A 26,454-nucleotide genomic window follows, 5' to 3' on the forward strand; every position below is an offset into this window, starting at 1 on the left:
GATAACGACAAGATAGATTGGTGCTGATCAGGTTCTGTGGTATCAGGTTAATTGACTGGATACACACATGCCAAAGTGGACTAATTGGGATAAAATAACAAAAAAGTGAAATATAAAACAGGCGGCTATCCAATTATACGACAGTATTTTGTCACTGGCTTCGTGTTATGTGACCATTAACAAATTGATGAATTTATCCTTTCTTCAACATCACACTGGACAAAGAATTTAAAATTATTGTCCATTATAATAAACAGCAAACAGATGGTAAATAAATTCAAAACAAAAACTGGATCCTGTTTTCATACAAAATATTTAATAAATATTACTTTCAAAAAAAAAATATTGGCAGGAACAACACGTCAAATTCATTCTTAAGTTGGTAACACTAAAGTAAAAATACACAAGGTATCTCCTTGACCTCAAAGGTTAACGAATGAGATTAACATGCTAAAAGAGCCTTCAAAAAAAAAAAAAAAAAAAAAAAAAAATCACTGCAAAAGCACCTATTCCTCAGTTAGGCAAGCAGTGGAACTTGTGGCGATTCTACATTGATCTCAATAGGAATTTAACTGTTTAAGTATTCAGTGTCTAGCTTTTTACAATTTGTCATGTTAAACCAGTAGATTAAAAAACAAAGAAAAAAGCCATATCTGCAACTGGTTCTTTGTAGAGCGGAGGGTGGGGGGGCGATAACATTTAAACAAACATTGCTGTGCTTTCTTCTAAACTGCACTCATTTAACATGAAACCATTTACCTACAGATAATATGTTGTTCCCTTAGTTTTTTTTGTTTTTTTGGTCAGACACATCTGTCGCTCAGTTTTCTAAACCCAAAGCAGCAAAATTATACTTGTATTATATTTTTTTTTCACATGCCTTAGTAAGTACTTACACAAAGTGTCCTGGCAAAAGTTATACTATGGAAATTGTTCCAAACATCTGACGTTGTACAAAAACAGTTCAGGCATAAATGCCCATTCTATTGTTAAAAAATAAACAATTCTTTTTAGAACACTTTTGGCATTTAGGCAACATGAAACACAAAATTGTCATAAAAAATAAAGAAGCTGGAAGCTTACAAAGCTATCAAAACCTTCAAATCTAAACAATACATATAAATAAAAAGGAATGGTATTTTAAGGCTCTTGATTATTAAGTTAATAAAATCAAATATACACAGTGATTAATTAAAAAAGAAATAAGAATAATATTTACATATCTACACAAAGTTCTGCTTGATACTTTAAATTCTTCATTTTGGCAGCAATGCTGACATTTTTCACCTTTCCAACAAAAAAATAATATATATATATATATATATATATATATATATATATATATATATATATATATATAAAATAAAATAAATATTTTTTTCTTGATGGCTGCTGTGGTTTGGAGCTGCAAAGGCACTTTCAAATACAGAACTAGTTGTTCATTCACAATAGAAAAGCCCATATAAATGCCAAAATTCAACTAAAAAAAAACAAAGACTATTGCAAACATTTTGCGAATCCTTTTCACTAGAGGAATGTCTTTTCGGTTCATAAATACTTTTAAAGCATATCAATCATATACATCTGCAACTGGATTTATAAGAGGGCACTTTAAACTAGTTTTGCATAGATGTGAAATGCAGCACTTGGTATTCCAGCCAACCACAGCAATTATCATTGCCAGTGTAAGCCAGCTTGTCAAAACTTAAATTAACACAGGGATTCTATGCAAATAATAACTTTAGACTGAAATATTACACACCAGTTTAAAAACTTCAAACTCAGCCCTCACTGTTAGTGAATGGCTATGCACGGCAGCTCTGCTGTTTGCTATACGATATATTCCATTCGATTTAAGCTCTGTGCTGTTTCTAAGTCTCTGTTATCTTGTTTATTTGTCCAGTTTGGATTTTTTGCAGGAGTAGAGTGTGGAGTTTTATCTTCTCTGTCAACCAGTGTGTAAGTTGTCTGTTTGGTATATCTTGTCTTCTGGTGTTTATCTATGTCTTCTTCTACTTCTGAATTATGCGTCCTAATTTTGGCAATTATTGAGTTTTTGTTTTCAAATTCTTTAATGGAGACACTGCCCGCCGCGTGCTTCTCGATGGGGTTTTTGATTTGGTTGAGTTGTTCGCGTACATTGTTTGTAGTGTTGTCTTCGTTTGCTGCGTGTGTGTGACTGCTCTGCTTTCTTCGTCTACGCATGCACCACAAGAAGGCTGTGACCAAGGCAAGGATCCAAACGACAATGAAAACAGAGCTTAGCAATGGCACCAAATAATCTGTTAAAAAAAAAAGTAAGCAATAATTAACATTTGCCTTAATATTTTGTCATCAAACTCTGATGTAACTCAGGTAAAAGCTCAAACTTTTAAGAAACTTTCTTCCCCATTGATATTTTACTTGATGTTTCAAAATCTGCAAACTACCTACTTGTTCTTTTGTTAAAAAGGACCAATAGTTTCACTTGCACACAAGATCCTGATACATTTTTTGAGAATTTCCTAAATTAGGTTGTATAAAATCTATTTACCAAAATCTATCACATATTATTCAGCTAAAACAACTTTAAGTCTAAAAATCTCTGGTAATAATTCATTAATAAAACATGTTTGGAAACCTCTCCTTGGCTTATTAAATATGCATGGCCATGTATAGTATAACAATTTCACTGTAGTGAAGTAGTAATAATAATTATAAAGCTTTTTACCAGTTTTGTTCACTGGTTCTCTCCTCTGTACACGAACTTCAGCAATACCGCCAATAATAGTGTTGTTTCCATCATGTTTACTGACGAGATCAATAATTTTATCAGTTATGTCTTTAATTGGATTCCTGTCCTGTCTCTGGACGTCTGTGGACTTAAAAGAAAAAAATAAATCTATTAAGACACTATTAGAGGTTTCCAGTCACCCTCCTGTACAACAGAATTACAATATTTGAATCCAGGAGTGAAACATTTCTTAAATTAAAATATACGTACTATTGCCACATGGATTTCATTATTAGCAGAAGGAGAGGGTTCACAGGCCATGTAGACAGAATATTCCAAGGAAAGGTTCTTCACAACATAAAGGTGCCTCAGCTCATTGCAAATATGTTCTGTGGTGAGCCCCTGGAACGAAACACACAAGAATCAGAATACTGAAAGTTTTAAAACACAATATTTGTAATTGTTAACATTTTACTAGACTTCTTAGTAAGTTACAATAAATGTGTTTAATATTGTATCATGCTAACATCTGTACTAATATAAATTGCACTCAACAACTAAACTTTAAAAATGTTAACTTAAATTGTTATCTGAATTTAAGCAGGTACAACAAAAAAGGTTTTAAAATGAAACCAGGATATGCCTTTTTTAAGAGTTACTTACTGGTGGCATCATCTCCTTATTAAAGGTGAAAGTGATATTTGCGCAGCTGTCGTCCAGGAAATTGGACCTGGGATGGCATTTGGTTTTAACTGGTGGCTGATTGGAAGGCCAGCATTCACCCAGTCCAGCACAAGGAGGCACAAAGCAGTGGTCATCCTTTATTGCAATGCAGGTTTGTCCAGCAGGGCACTCATTGAGACCCTTACTGTGCACTCGACAAGATTTAGGACCACACCACACCTGTAAGAAGGCAAAGCAACATCTTAAAAGATCTGTACTAAAAAGAAATGTACACTATAAACTGAATAACATGTTATAAAGAAATGAATAAATATAAGCTTTATGTACCTTTGTACATGTGACTTTTCCATTTAGGCACTCGCATGTGTTGCAGTCTTCCTCCCACCTGGAGCCATCTGATGGGACACGACCATCGGCGATACAAGGCCTTCCAATAACTAACAAGAAAAAGAAAAACATTTCCCTATTAAAAAACATGGTCAGGATCAAATGTTCTTAACACAGTACTACATTAGTTTAAGCTTCATTAATGGAAAATAATCCAAAAGCACTTCTTGGAAAGGACCAAAACACAGAGATAGTACCCTAACTCAAGAAAAAGGAAGGTTTTAATGCATAGGTTTTAAACTTGATTCTTACAAAATGGGTATGTCAGCTTCCCCAATAGCTCTGGGAAGAAATCCCAAAAGATATTCAATAGCTTAAAGAGTAAGTAGTGGGGTTCTGCAAGTCCCCACGTGTTCCTACAACTGTTGAAATAACGTACCTGTAATTTTTCTTTTCATTGATAACATCCTGGCAACTTTTTACACTTACAACTTTAAAGTCGGTTTCAAAGCTCTTTTCAAAATAGCCACTCTAGTGCACTGCGATCCGAGATCTATCCTCTAAATCACTATTTTCCGGACCACATCATGGATCGTTTTTGCTGTGCTACCTGTTTCTCAATGTGGGCCATAATCCTTACACTATCAGTGCACTAGAGCAGACATTATAAAAATAGCTTTGAAACAGACTTTAAAGTTATAAGTGTAAAAAGTTGTCAGGATGTTAACAATGAAAAGAAAAATTACAGGTACGTTATTTAAACAGTTGTAGCAACACGTGGGGATGTGTAACGCTATATTTTTAGGAACCCTGCTACTTCCTCTTTATGGGACAACTAACTGATGGCACCGGAAGAAGTACGTCACCAGATCTCAGACACACCAAGGGGTGTACACTTTTAGCAGCTTAGTAATTGGGGCACAGACTCCTAAGGCACAAGACATGGAATATGACAAGGAGTCAAGAGTGTATCAACAATGCACTACCTTCTTGACATCTTGGGCCACTACGACCAGGTGGGCAGATGCAGCGGTAACTATTAATTTCATCCACACAAGTAGATCCAAATGCACATGGAGAAGACTGGCATTCATTGATATCTGGACCCCCCCCAAAAAAAAAAAGATAATTTCAGATACAGTTATTCCTTGGGTTTCTTTTTGGCCAAAACAAGTTTCACAAGTATTCTTGCCCAATGTAATCAGATACAGACTAACACTATTAATAATGCTGACCATGTTTAATGTTTCAAACAGCATATCATCAAGGGCAAAAACACAAACTTTACTTCAAGTACATATTGTTGTGCAGTTGAACATTATTTATTCCGACTACAGATTTGTTAACATTTAACAGGTTATTCAGATGAAAGTTGTTTTGCATTTATGGATCAATATTGACATTTAAGTATGCAACTGCTTCTGCAAAACCAAATTTAATGGGAATGAGCACAAACTACCTCAGGCTCTCAGGGTGGATTACAAACTAGAGAAACTTGTGCTCCATGTTACATATTTATAAGTGGATCATCATGCTGAAGACAGTTTTTATAATTAAAAGGCACTGGTGTTGGTAAGAAATCTGCCATCTTATAGCTTCTTCTAAATGTTCCTGACTAACTTAAAACTGAAAATAACTGACAGCATCTTTGATCTTGTAATTGTTAAATGTATTTTTGTCAGTACTTAGAAAAGTAAAGCTTCTATAATTGAACAACGAAAGATCAAACTTATGACAAGATTGACTTAAATATGATTTACCTATATTTTTTGACACATCCCAATTTAATGAACATTAAGAAGCTATTCTACATTTTATTACTTACTTATCCGGCAGTCTGGGCCAGCAAAGCCTGGGGCACATTCACATCGGTACCAGTTGTCTCCATCAACGCAAGTTCCACTGTTGTAGCTGGAAAGTAATAGGAAAATAATGTGAGTTTTAAAAGTTCAGTCATAGTGTTCTACTACATTCACTAAATCACTATAATTAACTACTCTACAAATGCTGTGATGTTTTTGTTTACCATATTACAGTATAATAAAAGTTATTTCTGTGCTTATACTCCCTAAAAAGTAATTTAACAACAAATTACTGTGTAACAATATATGTTGAAATTACTTACCAGGGATGTGGGTTGCAGTCGTTGGTATCTGTAAAACAGAAAGTTATAATTTAAAACACAGAACAAGCAGCATAAAACCAGGTTACAACAATGTTTTGGGTGAATGTAATGGTTGAATCATGGGCAAGTTTGTGATGCCAAAAGATGTAGTTACTTATTATTATATACTGTTTGCAAAATCTATTACATTACCCTCTTTAATTGCTTCCAGGTTTTTATCATAAACATTGCTAAATACATTTTTAAACATATGTACACAGGAAGAAATCCTTGTAAAGCAAGTAACAGGAAGACATGAGTGGAAGCAGACGCGTTGCTGTTTATCCAAGAATGTACAGAAAGCAAGATAACATCTGTCTTCACTTTTCTAATTTGCAACTCTCTCATACCCAGGTCCACACTATCACACAGAGTGCCTTAAAGACATGGGCTCAGGTGATGGTTAAGACTTATGAAAAACCAGTTCAACTTCTGGTTCCAATTCCATGTTTTTGTTTTGAGTCAGGTTTGAAAAATGTACTTACTCTGTGTGCAGGTAGCTCCTTCCCAGCCTTCTTTGCATACACAAGTGAAGGAATCTCCGCTCACTACACAGGTGCCACCATTCTCACATGGGTTTGGCAGGCAGCTGCTGTTTTTTGCTGAAATGGAAGAGTTTTTCATTTTTAATGTTCTTTTCAAAACATCATACACATTTACAAGAGAAACATTACTACATATTTCTGAATTACTTATAGCATACCTATGTTGCAGGTAGCACCTTCCAACCCCAGTGGGCACATACACTTAAAGGTGTCTCCCTCATCATAGCAAGTTCCACCATTGTTGCATGTAGCTTCATCGCACTGGCTTTCACCTGTAATAAATTAACTGCTGTTAGTCATCCGAACACATTCAGTTGAAACAAAATAAAGGAAAAAAAAAATCTAACTCAGCACTTACGGGAGTGGCATGTTTTCCCCTTCCACCCATTCTTGCATTCACAGTAAAAATCGTTAACCAAGTCTCGACATGTGCCTCCATTGTGGCAAGGTTTCACGCTGCAGTCATTGATGTCTGAAATTAAAAACAATGCTTAGCTAAATATTTTAAAACCAGTTTTGCACCACATGCACACAGAGATCAATCTTTAGAAAAATGATCACACAATATTACAGTGTTAACAAGTTAACTACATAATGTCATTAACAGTGACTTTCAAATTAATTGGAATATGGGCTGACCCTAATCACAAAAATCTGAACCTGTCTGTTTTAAAAGGGATAAAAAAAATAAAAAAAACACACAAAAAAAAAAAAAACTTACTGGCCTCGCAGTGAACTCCTTCCCAGCCATCACCACAGATGCACTGGTAAATGCTCACTTTGTCAATGCATGTGCCACCATTTTTGCAGGGATTACTTTCACAATCATTGATGTCTGCAAAAGGATTTAGAAAAATGTTTAGATGCAACATTAAAACAATATAGATGATGCACACTTATCAAAAACTAACAATAATGCCTTGTATTTATATATTTACAATTCTAGTACTTTTAGCTCACACATGAACAATAAATAGTTCCACATTCCCCCTCACTTTGTAACCAAAACCACAAATGGAAATGCAGACTTCTTGGCTCAGTCGGAGGCCATTAAACAACTTCCACATTGACTAGCTGGGAAGTTATTAATCTTAATGCTGAAACACTCTCCTTGCTTTAAACAAGCTTAATTTACAAAAACTAAAATAATGCCCAAATTACCCAGCTGCTAGATAAATTAGTGTGTTCCACATGTAAGTGGGTAGTGTTTTTCAGGGACAACCTGAAGATTAGGCAAAACTTCCTCAAGGCCAAGGTAACACCAATCTGCATCTTTCAAGGAAACATTTAAAAACCTACAGCAAACTTGAAGGTTTCAAGTGTAACGAAGAAGGCCACGAGCAACCTCAACATCAGGTTGTATTCTCCCAATAAAACAAAGACATGAATCTTACTCTCATGGCAATAAATTCCAGTAAAGCCTTCTTTGCAGTCACAGGTAAATCTGCCCCCTGCTTGACTCTTGCATCTTCCATGCGGCCCACATACATTTGAGGAGATGTAACGGACCCCTTCAGGTGTGCTGTTAGAGGCTACTGCAACAGTGCAGCTGTCAATTACTGAAAAAAAAGTGTGTTAAACATTTTAAGGTGTGTGTGTGTGTGTGCGTGTGTGTATTAGCTTAAGAAGACGACTTAGGACTTAACCAGAAATCTATGCCAAGTTATAAGCAACACAGCCACTATCCACTGCTGTGGTTGGTCTGACCTCCAGTCTGTTGTTCACATAACAGAAAGGGAAGCCCACCAAGTAATAAGGAAGAACACACACAGAGTTGCTAACATATAACCAGATTTCTTGGATTTAGCAAAATAACTTTTTTTTATTTATTTATAGGTATTTCTCTTGAGGCTGTATGCAGAGGCACTGGAAGTACAAATTAAACAGAAACTATATAGACCTTTCAAACTGTAACAATCCCCTTGCGATCTTTAAATAGGTCTAACAATGAGATACTCCATTACTCAAGCCTAGTTATTTAAATTGAATTATTTTAAAGATAAATTTGCTAGAACCAGAGAAGAAAAGAAACATACCTTCACATGGTGTAGTGCGGCAATGGTCTTTTAAATGTGAACAGTTTTTTCCTTCATAGTCTTCAGGGCAGCTACAGAAGTAGTCTGTTGCCAGGTTGTAACATTGCGCTCCATTCTGACAAGGGTTTGGTTCACAATAATCTATATCCAACTGAAAACAACAATTAAAAGGCTGTAATCTTTCAGTGAAAACTGTCTCTAACCAGTACAATTGCAAATTTACTTTCTCCATAGAAACAAACATTACAACAGTATTTCTGAGTGTAGCTGTTCTGCAATCAGCACTGCCTGTGGCATGCTGAATGGAAATTAGTTTTCCATAAGAACCTCCTTAGCACAGAAACAGCTAAAGCTCTGGTTTTAAACTACGGCTGACTGAGTACCAGGTATTTAGTGTACAGTTAAAAAGAAAATTCCCTGGTAAGAGGTCTGGATGTCTAACGTATGAATTTCACCAATGCTCACCTGACAGAGGTTTCCAGAGAAACCAGCAAGACATAGGCATTGGAATCCATTGACTTCATCCTGGCAGCGACCTCCATTCAGACAAGGGTTGCTTGCACATTCATTGACGTCTTTCTCACACTGCTCTCCTGCATAGCCGGGTGGACAGACACAATGATAGCCATTAACCAAATCCTGAAAGAAAAAAAGAAAGAAGCATTATAAAAGATCAACATAAAGGGTCCAAAATAATTAAGATTTCCCTGGCAATCAAACAGGGAAAGAATGCTTATAGTAATTAAATCTACCGCAGAGCAAGATTTTTTTCCACCATTGCTAAAGAGCAACGTAATTATGCACATTTTCAGTCTTTGTAAGTAAATGTATGTTAACAGTTGCTATTTTTAAAACAACTGCAAAATCAAAAGGACAGTAGAGAGAACAAAAAGGCCACAGTCAAAAAAACCTACCCTGCAGGTTCCACCATTCTGGCACTGCCCATGACATTCATTAATATCTGTAACAAGAAACAATTCACAAATTCACATATCTGATTGTAAAAAGGCAACACACTTTTCAATTACATAGACATAATTCAAAAGACTCCCTAGCGCTGCCTAGATAAAGTTGTCAGATTTCCTGTATGCTTTCCTTTAGATAAGCTTATTATAATGGGTGGGAAAAACGAGCTACTCTCCCAGTGCAGTCAGTAAAACTTCACATGATTGTTTTAACCAAGTTATCAGAATCTAATGAGTTTGATAGAATTGTATATTTTCATTCCAGACTGTCTACTCCCTTTCTAAAAACATCAGTTCCTCAGCTCAATACTTTAGTTTTAGATTAACTTGCTGTAGAGGCTTTGTGCACTGTAGAAACATTAAGCCTGCATGCCATTCAGTTCGACCAACATTGTTATGCATATTAATATACAGTACACTCACTGGTATCACAGTTTTGACCATTCCATCCTGGCATACATTCACAAAAGTATCCACCAATCAGGTTGCGGCAAGAGTTGGCATTCACGCAAGGATTGCCGTCACATTCATTGGCATCTTCAGGCAAAACATGAAAAAAAAAGAATAGATCTTTATACATGTGATTAAACACTTCTCTAAAGTGTTTAGTCTGTCAATCCTTATTTCATTTGTAATTTGTATCTTAAAACCAAATTACAAAATTAATTCAGTTAATTATGACTAAGTAGTAAAATAATGATCTCATTAGGTAAAATTAAAATTATGGGATTAAATTGCAAAGAGAGTTGTTCAAGCATCTCCAATGAGCGTCGTGACTCTGGGTACAGCACTCGGTCAGATTAAAAGGGATACAGCAAGAAGGCAGACAGCTCATTATGAGATCATATGAGTTTTGAAACCCAGCTGTACCTCTCCTTGCTCTGGAGGAGTTGACATGACTGAGAAGGTGTTGCGTCTTTCCCACAGGAACCCGGAGTAGAAAAAGGCTTATTACATTCCTGGCTGTGTTTGTTCTTCTACTTTTGCTGGCTGACATTTGTGTAATGTTACAGCACATTTACAATATTGTTCAACATTTGTTAACAATTATACTATAATATATTAAAGTAAACAAATAGAAGATATATAGCTAGCAGCTAGACATTTGGAGAAAACACAAAAAACGCAAGATAAATAGCATACCTATCAAGCATGTTTTTCCAGTCCACTGTGGTGGGCAAACACATTTAAATCCGTTAAGCAAATCTTGGCAGGTTCCTCCATGATTACAGGGGTTATGGGCACAGTCGTCAATATCTGTGTTTTTTAAAAAAAAAAAAAAGGGAAAGAAAAAAGGGGGGGCGGGGTGTAAAATATTTATTATTATTATTATTATTATTATTATTATTATTTATTTCTTAGCAGACACCCTTATCCAGGACGACTTGCAGTTTGTAATAATGTGTAAAATCAATTCATTAAATGTATTTTTCAATAATGTGTAGCAAAATAAAAACACTTACTGGTCATGCAGGATGGCCCAGCCCAGCCAGGGGCACATTGGCACTCATATCCAAAACTTGTTTCTACACAACTTCCTCCATTAGAGCAGGGATCTGAGAGACAAGCATGCTCCGCTGAAAAAGTTAAAACAAATAAAAGTTTTACAAAGTGCAATAGTTCCCCCTCCCTTATTATCTTGCTTTCTTTACTACAATTCTCTGTAACAGCTCCCTGCCATGCCCATTTTGAACCACCTAAGCTTCATATACTCTAACCAGAGAAGAATAAAGTGCAAATCCTATTGTATTCTCATTAGCTGTCTGTGATTTCACATAGGCAGGAAATCATCTTTCATGTTAAAGTTGACCTGATCAATGCACCATGACTTACTCTAGACTGTGCTGGGGTTTCATCATAAACACATTTCAACACTGGTATGGATTCCTACACAAATTAATTAGGGGTTTACAAACAAGCACTAATAGTTCATTTATCTGGGAATTCCAGATATGTGTCAACATTGTATCCTTGAGAAAGTAGAAGACTTTGAAGGCACAGCTCTCTGTTCCCAAAGCCTATTTGATTGACAAAAGGCATTAACCCCCCCCCCCCCCCCCCCCCCCCCCCCCGTCCCGACATCGTAATCTTGAGGAATTCCTTTCCCGTCCACTCGTCAGTAATACAGTCATTTGTATACACAAATTATGTTCCATTATTCAACAGTTTGAACTTCATCAATTGGTGACTAGTCATTTTAAAAAAAAAAAAAAGAAGAAATCAATTGACTAAACCCTAACCAAGCCGAACTGTAAACAAACCAACCAAAACAAATAAATGTGCTGAATCAGCAAAAACAAAAAAATGAAATTCACACTGGAAAGGAAAGCAACAGCTGTTCACTACATCTCACATAAACTACATCTTACACTGTGCAATTTATTTAAAAATGTATTTAATTTATCGGCTAAATACCATTTCTGTAATGTGTTCTTTGTACAGAATACATGAAGAAACACTGTACATTATACAAACGGTAAAATCAAATGAATACCCAGTGTATTTTTTACTTTAGTCTGCAGGCTACTGTAAGTAATAATGGAAACACACTAAATAAATCATGCCTTCTCTGTACACATTACTGTAGAATTTGGAAATAAGATTATTTTAAGTTGAAACTAAAGGAATTTAGCACACTTTCTTTTTACCCAACTACTTAATAGTACACAAAAAACAAAATGGTTCATGTTGCCGCATTAACAAGCTATGATACCATACGGTACCTTACATATACTGCACACAATAAATAAATAATAAATCCATTTTAAATGTACACAGTTTACAGCGTATGTGTGGCTGCTGAAAGACGAACCGCCTGACTAAACCTCCTGCCTGCTATTTTTTTATTTTCTGGGTCATTGTTAGGGCAGATGTGGCGGCTTTTCTTAAACATGGCAGGACGTACTCATTAAATATTATTACAACAGATGGAGTACTTTCAATTACTTGTGGAATAATTAAACAAAAAATAACATAAATTTAGCTGTCATTAAAAATCATCATAATGCATACAACATCGTACATTCCCAGTAATTATTTTTATAATGCAATTTGTTTATCATGACTTCTGTTCGATATGATATTACCAAGTTATTGTAAAATTGCCCCAACCCTACAGTATTTTATCCTGTTTTCTCCTTTTTATCTATATAATACAAATATATTCTAGGATCAGAAAAATGCACCCCAATTCCACTGTTACAGACCCTTTTTAAAAGACATACCCTTTTCACAGGTGATTCCGAAATAGCCTTCGGGGCAGGAACACTGATATTTGTCAGGTCCTGTATTACTACAGGTGCCACCATTCAAACAGGGTTGATGAGTTCCACAATAGTTAAGGTCTGAGGGAAAAAAAAAATCATGATTGATACATTGCTGATTAAAATAATAAAGGCATTTCAAACTAAATCATGAAACCATTATACGATTACTTTAATTCTACAGCAAAGAATTAAGAAGATTAGTACCTTTGTCACAAAGCTGACCACCCCAGTTGGTTTCACAGAGACATTGCCATGGTTCAACGCAAGTGCCATGGACACATCCGGGATGCGGAATACACTTATCACAATACTGCCCTTGCCAACCATAGAGGCACCTGTAATTAAATTCAAACTTCAGTATTTTTGGTTCCTGTACATTCACAACTTCACACCCTCAAACTTTAGCTCTTTTAATGTGAATCCTGATAGTTTGTTGTTTTCTATAAAAAAAAAAAATAAAACAGCTCTGCCAGGGTCTCAAGCCAATTTTGCACAAAAGACTGACTGTTCTTGGAGACCCAGCATGGTGTCATTAAACACAATACTACACTATTCTAACACTAACAACTGAGACAAAAAGGGTGGGTGTCCACAATAAATCATTTTCAGGACTTGTCAGATTGGACTATAAATTGGAAATCCCACTACTGACAATAGCCAGGCAACCAACAGAAAAAATATGAGCCAAGTTGCAATTGCATTTCTAATAAATGAGAATATTCTGAAACAGAAGCCTATATGCCACATTATGCAAAAACTATTAGATTAGGCCAAGAAACAATTCTGTGGAACTGAGAATAACCATACAGCTTTTAGATACCCTCATGCTCTCCCTTTATACCAGTCCTTTTTATATTAACATTTAATATGGCAGAATACTGTTAACACTATGCACAATCATATTGTTTCCTACCACAGAAACAGACAACATGACAGTCTAGTTGTTTTGGAGTTGTTTTTTTTTTTGTGTGTGCTTTTCAATAACATTCACAATAAAGTTCTCATAAGAAATCTGACTAGTGCACTGAGGTTATATATAATTATCATAAGCATCTCTGGTCTTGTCAGTATAACACAGCTTTAAGAGCACAAAGAAAAATAAATAAATAAATTTACTTAAAAGCTGTCGAATGCTGTATGTTGTATATTTCTAATAATAAAACTAAACAACAAGATGGATGCTATTGCAGACAATACTCAACCCATGTGGAACCATGCAAATGATGTGTGGGAAAGTTGCACCTTAAGTAAATATGAGCACCAGTGCGTGTCTGGACAGCAAGTAGGAGGTGAGCTTTAGAAGAGTGCCTAAAACCTAATAACAAAGCCTGTTCTTCTGAGTAAGATGTAGCTACCCCCAAAGGTCATGTTTATTCTGATGTCAACTACACAAATCATTGTTGTTGGGTTCAGCCGACATAAATCTTAACATCTGGTTCACTCAGCTGGACTGCATCCAGGCTGAATAGTGCTATAACCAGTTTGCAATTGCTCATCACAATAAAGATGATTTTTTAAATCACAGTTTGAAATTTGAAGTGTTTCTGCACTTTAGAAAATAAAGAAATAAATGTACAAACCAAAACAAATTAAATGCCTCGAAGTCACAAAACACTTTGTGTTAGAATGTAAATATGTTAAATTGTACTTGAAACTTGATATTGCATTCAATTTCCATCATTGGACTGTAATCTGACATCTCTTTTAATGTAGCCGACAATCTATAGATGATTAACAGCAGCAAACTATTGTTTGAGTATTAATACTGGGTTCCACCATGCTAATTGTTAAATTGCTTTTGGTACATTTATGAGTTCTGTTTTCCATTGTTTCTTGGCCAGAATGGAAACAACTTCAAAGCATGGCAGAAAAACTTTGCATTCATCAGTGTCTGCTGACAAGATTCCATCCCAGCTATTAACCTCTCAGCACTCACAGCCTGGCTCACAACAGCAAAGGGGCCGAGAGATCTTACTAATCCCCTTTTGAAAAATGTTTGACTTCTGCCCATTTATTGACTATGAAAGGAGGGGGAGGGAGGGGCGTGATGTTGCAGCCACAGAATATCCATCATGATCACATGCACCATTATAATGCAAGAAGCAGAAAGAGAAAAAGACAGAAAAGTGTGCAAACTCCCCAGCAGGAACAATATCACTCTTAACTTTGAAAGGGTTAAATACAAATTGTTGTCTGGGGTTAATCCTTTGATACATCTGTTAATATATGTTATAATGTTACTAAGCTGTTTACCTGCACTCTCCAGGATGCTTACAGATGCCGTGTTCGTTGCTGCAGCCCTGACGGCACATTGCTAGAAATAGTGAGAAACAAGACAACAAGAGTCAGCATGTTGTCAGTTAAAGACATCTCCTAACTCGTGGGAATGTTTTAATCCCTAACCAGTGCAGTAATCCTACCAAATCCAAGACTTATCTGAGCTCTGCTATCATTCTACTGGAAGCAGACTGTGTAGGTGATGCATTGTGATTGCAAATCCACCAATTCATCTTCTAACAATAGAACTATAAGTAGGCAACATGCATAAAATATGCTGGTCTAAGACTTAATGTCAAAAGGGAAGGTAGATTACCAATATTTTTATACTGTTGTTGCAAAGCCAATTCATGTGAACGTTTTTTTTTTTTTCTGCACCAAGCTCTGGATTCCTTCTCCTCCCCCACTTTACAAGTCACAAACTGTTCTAAATTCTAAATATACTGCAGAACTCCAGCTGTCAATATTCAGCATTAGCATGATTGTGTTATTACTGTACCTGTATTGCAATCCGGTCCTGACCAGCCCTCCAGGCAGGTTTTGTTGCCATTTTGATCACAGGTATAGTGCCCAAAGAATGCATCCCTTGGCCGACAAAACTTGTTGCATCCAAAGCCATAGTAGTGCTCATCACAAGTTACTCGAATCTGGTACTCAAATTGGCCGACAGGGCCGTTGCGTTTTAGAGTTTGCCACTGACGGTTTGGGTTGATCATACCCGAGTGGACGTCCTTCTCAATCACATTTACTCCAGCATCTGTTCAGTAAACAAGAAACAAAAAAAAAATACAATTTGAACGATCAACAACTATGCAGCGATACTATTTTGTATTTTGGATTGTTCTTATAAAGAATTTACTACCCGCTATGTGAGGCAAAAGTTACCTAAATTTCCATTTAAAAAAAACAAAAAACACACTTCTCTTCTAGCTAGCTTGAGAACCAGTTAAAGGTTTAACAAATATATGCAAATAAGAGTGGTTGAAAAACAAACTGATTTTATAAGCTTCAGTTCTCTTCAATCACGTAGGTTTAATCAGCGAATGCTGTTTCCTAGCCTAATATTACAATCTTCAAAGGCCATGCCTTTCATTTCCTAAATTCAAAACAGAACCACAGTTACCATAAATTACAGAGTAGCAACACCAGGCTGCTGTGTAGACTGCTGGCTCATTGCTATTTCTGGTATTGAGACAAACTTTACAGGATAGACCTGAAATGTCAAGTGCTTGCTGCTTCTGAGGTTGAGGTGTTAATACTAAAATGCCCTCCAAGATGGCAAAGATGTAGACATTTGACATGAAACTAATATAAATTATCTCATTTCAAATTTGGCCAAGAAACACTGTGTGAACTAGCATAAATTTAGATCTTGAATTACAACCCTTAATGGGTCCTCATTCTAAACAAACTGTGGGATTTGAGCAAATCACTAAATGGCTTTAGTTCTTCAATGTGGATTCCCCAGCTTTTCTCAAGGGTTTTCAGTGTTTAGAATGTGTACATCTCACTCAATCAAGCACAAAAAAAGAAAACAAGATCTATTAATAGTTGCTGTTTTCTGGTTTCTTAAAGGCTGAACGTTTAAATTGTAGTCTGAAATAATATTTCACATTAGTCTGGAATACTATATATATCTGTGGTATTTCACTCTGTGTCTGGACGGTGTGACTGCAATGAATTGACGCTACCTTATGACCTGCTGCCAGCAGCACTTGACTGTAGGGTGAAGATACATAAAACGGCATCCAAAATATCCCAGCACCTCTAGAAAAAGGACGAATCTGACAGCAAACTGTTACTTTGTAATCAACAACCCTGAGAAATGGTCATATCTTAAATTTATTTGATCTCAGCTTAACACTGGGGAAGTGCATTATCAATAGGACTTAATGTTTCAAATTAATTCAATCCCTTCTCTGCAGATACCTGCATTTCTATTATGAAAACTTGTTTTGTTCTGGGGTTTACTGTTAATTACAAAGTGCCCAGACTTTTCCATAAACCAACAATGTTTTTTTTAACATTAAATGTCTTACCTTAGCTAAACAAATACATCACATAGTCAGCAGTATGATACAAAACTTTTTATTGTAATCTTTTAAAATTGTTTTCTTTTGTCATTGCGGTTTCAAAGCTAAAATCTTTGAAGCTGCAGTATGTTATGCTTTTCACACGTAACACTATGGATCTGCAAGAGATGCAAGATATAAAAACATACAAAGGATTTGCTTACTCAGTTAAAATACATTGTAATTTGTAACTTACAACAAGCCACACAATGCAAATGAGATGACACTGCCCTTCTCTCTCACCATTATTTCATAGATTTTATAATTTCATGGAATTGTGTGTCTTTTGGGGTCCACTGCAAATATTATGTCTGCACATTTCATAATATACAGCTGTGCTTGTAACGTCTTATACAGGCCATGTACGATAATGACCCTAGCTAGCACCTGCTATTAGCCATCAACCATATAAAAACATTTCCATAACCAAGTAAGGCATGCTTCCCCAATCCAACCACTACACCCCCAAACACACTCTCTCTCTTTCCTTCCTCCTGCTAGAGCCCCGCTTGTCAACACAAACTCTTTAACACAGGGAATAATCTACAGTTGGGAGAAGAAAGGAAAAATAAACTTCCAGCCTTGTCTGAACCGGATTTGCTCCGAGGTTAAAAATGGGCATTCCCGGAGTGTGTAACATTTCTGTTGGGACTGAGAAATGTAACTGATCTGAGAAAGAAGAGACTTTAACTCTCTACAGAGAGATTGAAAGAGCCTTGATTACAAAGAAATATTCTCTTTTTTTTTGGCTTTGTTTTTTGTTTTAATCGAATTCTTCCACTCAAAAAAAAAAAAAAAAATCAACAGATTACTTACCGTTGTTCGTGTCATTGTTGAAATCCAGGGCTTCGACAATCAAAGTGTAGGACCTCTGTGGAATGAAATAAAACAAATGTGTCAACAAATGAAAATAGCATTTTTTTCTACAAGAATGTATTACCAGGCGCTGATGAACACTGGTAAATCTTCTGCAAAGACTTATAATTACATGACAAGCCTGTATGTCTACATGCATTCTCAGAGCTCACTGTGGTTTAAACACTTGTGGTCGTCTTCGTCTCAAGTCCCCTTATCCGGTCTGACTAACCAGACATCTCAATTATAGCAACTCTTCTAAGTAGTGATTAATACTTCTCAGGTATTTAATCTGGAAGAACAGTTCTGTACCCCAAAATATAAACAGTGGGTTGGGTGTTGGTCATTCAAATATTAAGAGATAAATCAAGCTGAAACTTCAAAGTTATGCGTGTGGTTGTGTTTTTTTTTCTTCTTAATACACTGGACTGTGCTGTGTTCATATGCTGAGGAGCGAAATGCAATCCCAAACAGTGAATCTAAAACAAAACATGCATAGTCTGTAGCTTTAATTGTAAGGGACAATCGACAGCTATTTAGAGATAGTTCAAGCACACCTCAGGAGTGTAATATCAGGTTTTCTTTATTTCATCACCTCATTGAAATGCTTTGTCTATGTTAAGGCCATCACTGATCTCACAAGTATCTGATAACAATCAAAATAAGTTATAAAACTCAGCAAGGGAAAGGGAGATTTAAATTCAACCACCAAGGACCCACTGAACACCTACTTGTCACATTTACAAGCATACTAGCCACCCAATAGAAACAATGACATTCCCAATAATGATAGACAATAATGTTATCCTCTGTTTTAATCAGACCCCTACCATTGTTCTTGGAAAGTAGCCAGCTGTTTGTATCTCTTCCCACCTAGATAAACAGACCACATATCTGGAAGGCCTTTTTGTTGTGTAGGAACTGCCTCATCATTTTGTAAGTTATGTATAATGTTGCAAATTAGGAGTTATGCTTGTTTACCATTTGGCACATTTCACTCCTTTATTCTACATACTGTAGTAAATGTTCTTGTAATGCCATTCTACAAATTAACCTTTTCAACAATGCTGGAATGAGCACTTGTTAAACAGCCAATTTACAGAAACAAATAAGAGCTTTATAGAAAGGTAAACAGCTACCAGGTGTATGCACAACACCGTACCCATAAATCAGTGCAAGCTTGCTTGCTCATGCCTCCACACAGCAACATCTATTTTGTTACAGACATTGTGTTGGAATGATGCCTATAGTTTCACTTACTGATAACTGTGGGAAAACACTTCAAAACACAAGCAAATCTGGGCAAGCCTGGACAAGTATCTAGTGTCTCCTGTCATAGGGCTATTAACCAGCAACCTGTACATTAATATATTAAGAATACCACCATTTAACTGCAGCTAATTTGAGAATATTATGTTTCAATATAATAAGAGACAAGATCCATATAATATTCTTAGATGTTAACCCTGTAATTATTCAGAGCAAGTTTCAGAAGAAAATAGAGATCACACTCCTCAAAGATAGTAGAAGCTGAAGACAACATTGTAAACCATTAAACGCCGAAAATATTACAAAAAGGCGCAGGTTCGTCCAACTAATCACACTCCATGATTCACTGTCAGGTTATCAGTTGTGAATACCTAAGGCATCCAAGTTTGTTTTTCCCCCCCATGATCAGTGCTGACCCTTTTTTCAATCTTTAAAAGTATCCATTTCTAAGAGATGTCACTACAGCTTACATGTTTCCTTAAAGCTACAGAACTAAAGTACTTGAACAAATGTCAGACATGACCAGATAGAGACACTTAAGCTCTTTTCACACTTATATCAGAACAATACTGGTAACATTTGTTTTGGTTTAGAACATAACGATATGATTCCACTTTCTGTCATTAACTCACCTTTTCAACACCAGTACAAGATTGACACTGTTGCATATACCTGTCCACATTTAAGATTTTTTATATTGATACACTTACATCAGAGATATTCTATTACAACAAGATACTGAACTGCACTGATTCTCTATGGGGACCTCCGTCACGTTGCGCAGAAAGGGTTGTGTGATATAGAGTTCGGGAGAAGACTTTCTATTGACTGTCAATGGAGAGGTGTCAGATTGAGCTGCTTTGAGCTAATTTTATCTATGTTTAAAAATATTAAACATTTGTGAAGTCTATTTTACTCATGGCCAGGGTGTCTTGACGAAAAACATAACCCGTGGTAATGATGACAAACCGTAACCTATACGAAAAAAATGCACTTTTCTGAACGCAAAACCAGAGATGGTGCATGCGCATAAACAGAAATGAGTATTTCACAGGACAGAGTACAGAGGTGCACTTATAATATAATATAACTTGGAATAAAAATGTGCTTTTATTAACCTAAATTTAGTCTTTAATTGTGTAGATACTGTATGCATCCATCTATTTTGGCAGAAATAGTTACAGATGAAGCCAAGTTCTAAAAACAAGTTTGTATTTTTAATTTTAACTACTACAGAGGGTAAAATGTTACTATTTAAACAGTGAGTATAGGAAGTTTGTATCATTTTTTATATATATTTATTCTTAGGATTTGAAAAGATTTCAGAGTTTTGCCAGCATCCAAATGGGTTTTTGTTTTTCATATATTCAAATTGGCCATAATAAACTAATGTCTTTATGAAGCAATAGGCTATTTTGTATTTTCCCTCACTTTTGTAGGTAAATATTTACAGCAGCAACTGCAATTAAAATTCTTAAACTCCAAAGAAAAGTCAGGAGAATAAGATTTTTGCCTTAAGTAACGCGGTTAACACTTTATTGCCACATTAGAGATGGGTTGTAATACAAACGTATCATTACAGGCACAGCTGCCAGAAATGTTTTCCTCAAAGCTTTTTCAGCCAAGCCAGACGCTAAAGGCTCTACTTTTTTCTTTCTTTTTCTATGTTACAGCTGTCTTGCTGTTGCTAAATGATGGACACAAAAATACCCCTATACAAACTCGGAGTGTGTAAAATTCATTAAACTGGGCCTACGTCTGACCTGGCAAGCCTTTTGGAATAATGAGTATTCTGTGAATATGTAATATGCTGAAGTTGCCATTATGTGAAGTAAGGCCATAGTTTGTCTGGGAGCCGAGCTCTGCTGAGTCTACTGCTGCTTCCTGTTGCTTGTCCTGTATTAGCATTATTTCTGGATGGGGCCCATTATGTTCTGTAATCCTCGCTGCAGTCAGTTTGGGCATGCTATTGTTCTTGGTTAATATTAGCTGTGACTGCTCCTGTCTGGGTGGCCAGACCGTAATGTTTTTTAAACTCAGAAAGTATGGAGAATAAACCAACCGAACACAAAACTAAAAACCAAAGTCTACACAGCAACAGGACTTTTTTTTTTTTTTTCACAGCTGCGTAGGATTTTTATATGAAGATAACCTGCTATATTTACAAGTACAACTTTGCTTTTTATTACATCACTACAAGGACTTGCCTATCAATCCTCCATTCTAACACTACCCCTGCCTGCTTAAAGAATCCATTAATAAACTCAGTAAATGCAGGGGAAGCAAGGTCCGTAGAAGAAATACCTAATAACCAGCCAAGCACAACAGTCAGGTTCACAAAGAACAAGCCTAAACAAGAGGCCTCTCTACTTACTTACCTTAAGTACATAAATCCAGGCTGATCTGGAAAAGGACACTGAACATTTATGACCGATATTAGCAAACTACATGCATCACCTCAGACTGATAAAACAGCACAACTAGAGAACTGTTACTGGGCATGCAAAAAAAGTAGGTTGTATGAAATTGTAGTTGTCAGGTATACACATGGCTGAATTTTAGGCTTGGTGGTTTCACGGATATTCTGGGATTGTGTTTAGCAGATCAGACCATATTCAACTTTAGAACAAAGGAGAATAAAAACTTTATTGCCAGGAAAATTAAGATCCAGCCACCCAAAGCCACAGTATACCTGTCTCACTACTTTTCTCAATTACTTTATAAACAAAACATCCTTTAATTTCTTAAACTAAGATGTAAGCATTTCAACATAGGCTCTGACATCTTTAATGAGCTAGTGAAATTTGTTGTGCTTTTTAATAATGACATAAAAAGCCATCATACCTAAATAACTATTATAGACAACATGAGCCTTAACTTTTCAGTCTTTCTTTCTGCAGAACTATTTTAATAGATTTTTAATGGGCCGAATCCATGCATGGAATGTGCCTCAGTTTTCAAAATAAACTAAATGAAACCAGAGACATACAAGTCCAGGAATCAGAGCTGCCAGGTTTGACCTACTCTGAGTTTGTAACCTGACCGACTGCATACATCTAAACCTCTTCAAAATAATAAAAAAATAATAATATGAATAATATTAAATATTATTGAAAGCAGTTGGCAAACCGATGTGCCTAATTTTTTTGTTTGTTTTGTTCTTCGTTTTCTTTAGAAATGTCCAAAGTAATGAATGATGCAATATTACATAGAATAATGCAATTTATTGGCAGTATATAAATAATTTTCTAATAGAATGTATTTTTTGAGAGCTTTTTATAATGCAGTTTGAGAAGAACAGTTTCTAAAGGATAAGATACTTGACTTCATTGAAACTGATCCAGTCACTGCAGGTGCAGCATTCTTGGTACAATCAGTTTCTTTTCTATGAGTCAGTTACCCTGTTCCCTAGCAACTTGTTCAAACCACCAATCATTTAAATGAATTTACAGCCCACCATCTCCACACCCACCATCACAAGGGTATGTAAAATCGTGCACAACAGAAAGCCAGAATAAACAATGAATTTCTAAATAACTCAGTTACTTAGCTGAAACATGACTGTACTTTCCTGCCTCTCCAAATAACATTTCATTTCAAAACATTCAACAAAAAAAAAAACAAATAACTGACCTTGCGTTGCGTATTACAATCCAAATAGCTGGGTACCTTAAGAATGCGACATGACAATATCTAATAACAGCCCTCTCAGTAAAAGAATATTGGACCAAATCAGAAGGCGTTTCCCAGCAACTTTTTCTTAAGAATATGATCCAATTTCCAGAAATCCATTCTTTTAACAAGTAATCCTGCTCAAGATTAAATTTAAACCAACAAAAAATAACATGGCTCTTAATTTTCTTAATTTATTTTACAAAAGTGTTACTGCTTTATATTGACTACCAATTTAAACAGTTTTACTGGGGAAAGATGATTTATAATTTCCACAGTATGGAAACTGTTTCTGCAGTTCAAACACAATCTTAAAGGTTGTATTACTCTCAGATTTTATTACAGTGCTGCTCACACAATAAAATATCAACTGAGAGGGGAATATAGGTGAGCCTGGATTGTCTGATACTGTATATAAATTACTAATCTAATTGGCAAAATGGGAAGGTTATGAAGTCCTGCTGATGGAGGAGATACAAAGATCTGTATCTGATTAAGGTGAGCAATATAGGTGCTTCCATCAGAGCACTGTGTGACATGAGGTACAATATCAAACAGTTAGCACTGAAATTGTTTTGTGTTTTTCTTCTTGTTTTTAAACATTTAAAAATGGGTCATTTCCTCCGGTATTCTATCACACTTTAAAAAGCAGGCTACAGGTGTTTTTCAACCTGTCACAATAGGATTATTCAACACCTTTAACCATTGTTTGAGGAACTGTATTATTTCCCCAGTAAGGTTATGCAAACATCCCTGATTCCCATATCCTTCCCAAATGTAAGCTGGTGTCTTAGCAGCTGAGCGGATTCAAAATATCTTCAAATGCAAAAATAAACCACAACAACAAAAACAGTAAATAATCTAAGCAGTTTTTTTTTTTTTTTTAACAATAAAACCATATGTATTTTTTTCTCGACAAATTTCAACATACCAACTAAGTTTACGATATACTGTATTTTGATTTTTAATGACATGCCGAGTTCCAGTTAGTTAAACCCCCCCCCCCCCCCCCCCCCCCCCCCCCCCCGCTATAGCCTATGTCAAACAACACAAAATAACTATTGCATTGTAAACAGGTACCGGTAAAAGCGAAGCAAGACATGAAGAACATTTTTTTTTAAATAAATGAAGCCACTCTGCTAAGTAAATTCAAAGTGGCATAACACTGCACATCTGACCTTCACCGCACTGGTACGGCAAACTAATTCACATGGTCTGACCTCCTCACATTGATATTAAATTCCTCGTTGATTAAGCGGGAAACTGGCCTCCACAGTGCCAAAAAAGACATTAAAATGACAGTGTCCCCTTTTTTTCAGAGATCAGTTGAATTCATATGCGTTTATGACTAGTTAAAAAAATTAAACTTTGCTCTGTAACAGCAAAGTACTCTCTTTTTTTTGTTCATTAATACAATTAATACACTGCAATGTTTTGAAATGTCATTTATAATTAAGGGAAGTTGTAGCCGCCTCAGTGTCAAAACATATCCTGTACCTATTGTCAGCGCCGTGACATTTTTTCCTCTAGCTTACACTGCCACACAAATCGTTATCAAATCCATAAAAGTTTTGACAGCTGCATGGATAAATAAAACTGCTGTTTCGCAGAACCATTTACTTGCAACCCGATGATTGGTCGATATGTAAATCAAGTTCGAACCAGGCAGTTCTGCTGCCACACTTGCGCCCTCCTATTCTGCCAAATGCTACTTTAACTTCTTAAAAAACTTGCTGTACAAAATGTTAAGCGGTACAAAAACACCAAGGTGGTAGTAGGGTATCTGTATTTTTATTAAATGTTTTTTTTTTTTTTTTTTTTATCACAAATGAAGTAGGGAGTACCATCCACTCACCGGCCAAGCAAAGCTGAAAGGCAATACAATCCTGGCTTTTTCTTTATTCTTGATGTGCTTTAAAGAAAATGTATTTCCACCGATGACAGGGGTAGATCCGGATCCAAAGCTGCAAGGCCCTGCTGCAGAAACTCTGGACTGGTATTCCTTCAAGCAGACTTTGAAATAAGTATCACATTCATCCATCACACATTTGCTATCCCCAGCATTCCGAGAGCCATCGCAGCAAAGCCCGTTCTGTAATTCGCCGTTCACGTTCTGCATCGACAAGATTTGTAACTCGAAATGTCCCGATGCTAAAGACACCTGTTTAAAAATAAAATAGTTAAAATTATAAATCAATTCAAAATGCATCTTAAAATAAACATTTACGCAATATACAAAATATCTCTAAAAGCACGATATTGCACAAGCAACCGTAATCCCCCCCCCCCCACACCTTCTAAAATGCAAAAAATTAAATAAACAAACAAAAAAAAAACAGAAGGAATAATTTCCTTAACACTAATTCCAATACATTATTTATCGTTCACATATTGCACTCTAAAAGCTTCATGTTACATCTGTGTAAATGTCAAACAGGACATAAAGTGCTGAAATTTCCCCCAGATTGTGTGTGTGTGTGTGTGTGTGTGTGTATATATATATATATATATATATATATATATATATATATATATATATATATATATATATATATTGCTTCCAATGTTTCACTAGGTTTACAGATCCTGCGACAGCGAGCAGTTGCATCAGATGAAAATGCTTGCTTACAAGAAAATCACTGTCCGTATGCAGATAAATCTTATTAGCAACTGTTGCAAAATCAGACCGGCTAATTTTCTGCAAAACAGCTGGTATAACACAAGAGTGCATTTCCATATACGCAGGTTTTCACGAAACTGCGCACGTACCTTGGTCCGCAAGCATAGTAAAAAGGTATTTAAAGAAAACGCAGCGAGAACTGAACTCCGTCTTAAAATCATGCCTTCTCAGTTGTTGTTCGCTTAGAAACTAAAACTCTGGCCGACTCTGGGCTCTAATATACTCCCCTCAGATTTGAACACGCACTAGTGGAGAACAACAGTTTTTCAATAGAGCGTCGATTTCAAATGCAAAACAGTCTGCCTTCTTTTATTGTTTTATTCTTCTGCAGCTTTTATTATTCTTATTCGTATTGTTTTTTTTTTCTAATCAGCTGCACCACAACAATAAAACACACGCGCTAAGTACTGATTCGTCTGTGAGTGACAAACTCGCTTCATCTATACAGCAAGTAGAAGGGGGTGGGGGAAACGCATGCGTGTCTTTAATATTCAAGAGATGGGCAGGTCGGACGATGAAGACCACACCCTTTTCTTAAATTCTCATCTGTCTTGTTGCGGAGAAAAGTTAAAGAGAAAAGCATTATCTAGATTAGAAAAATAATATACTGGGGAATCAGAAGTGAGCAAATAAGCTCCTTCAGTGGCGTGATTTCTTTACCTGGCACCTGCTTTAAAATACAGATTTGAAGTTTTGAAGGCTTTTTTTTTTTTAACTGTCGTGTGTATATTGCATTTTCATTTGCTATTTCAACAAAATAATAATTTACAACACATTGGTAATATATACAAATTTCTGTGCGTAAAAGCACGGCTGTTTTGCACATGTGTACTTACTTCGTGCAGTGCATCGGTATGTGCAATCATGCCTTTGATAAATTGTAACGTTTTGCACACAAACATCATATTGCAAAGATATGAGGTGTGATA

The 26,454-nt window shown here is 35.9% G+C and overlaps 1 protein-coding gene across 2 annotated transcripts; it reads right to left on the reverse strand.

Annotated features, from left to right (window-relative positions):
- Positions 1-294: 294 nt before the first annotated feature.
- Positions 295-25,919, reverse strand: LOC121317222 (protein jagged-1b-like). 2 transcript variants are annotated; one of them, XM_041252920.1, is made up of 26 exons: positions 25,753-25,919; positions 24,701-25,006; positions 17,866-17,920; positions 15,477-15,734; positions 14,954-15,014; positions 12,905-13,035; positions 12,659-12,778; positions 10,898-11,011; positions 10,578-10,691; positions 9,858-9,971; positions 9,384-9,430; positions 8,935-9,108; positions 8,470-8,620; positions 7,828-7,992; positions 7,155-7,268; positions 6,792-6,905; positions 6,592-6,705; positions 6,374-6,490; positions 5,850-5,877; positions 5,550-5,635; positions 4,711-4,824; positions 3,725-3,834; positions 3,377-3,616; positions 2,984-3,115; positions 2,711-2,861; positions 295-2,282 (listed from the first exon to the last, which is right to left on the reverse strand). In XM_041252920.1, exons 2-26 carry the CDS (start codon positions 24,962-24,964, stop codon positions 1,831-1,833), a joined length of 3,540 nt encoding a protein of 1,179 aa, XP_041108854.1. In that variant the 5' UTR covers positions 24,965-25,006; positions 25,753-25,919; the 3' UTR covers positions 295-1,830. The 2 variants fall into 2 exon arrangements, with proteins under 2 accessions (XP_041108854.1, XP_041108853.1); XM_041252919.1 differs by having other exon boundaries at positions 25,615-25,919.
- Between the last annotated feature and the right edge of the window lie 535 nt (positions 25,920-26,454).

Source organism: Polyodon spathula, chromosome 6 (genome assembly GCF_017654505.1).
Source record: "Polyodon spathula isolate WHYD16114869_AA chromosome 6, ASM1765450v1, whole genome shotgun sequence".
Taxonomy (NCBI): Eukaryota; Metazoa; Chordata; class Actinopteri; order Acipenseriformes; family Polyodontidae; genus Polyodon; species Polyodon spathula.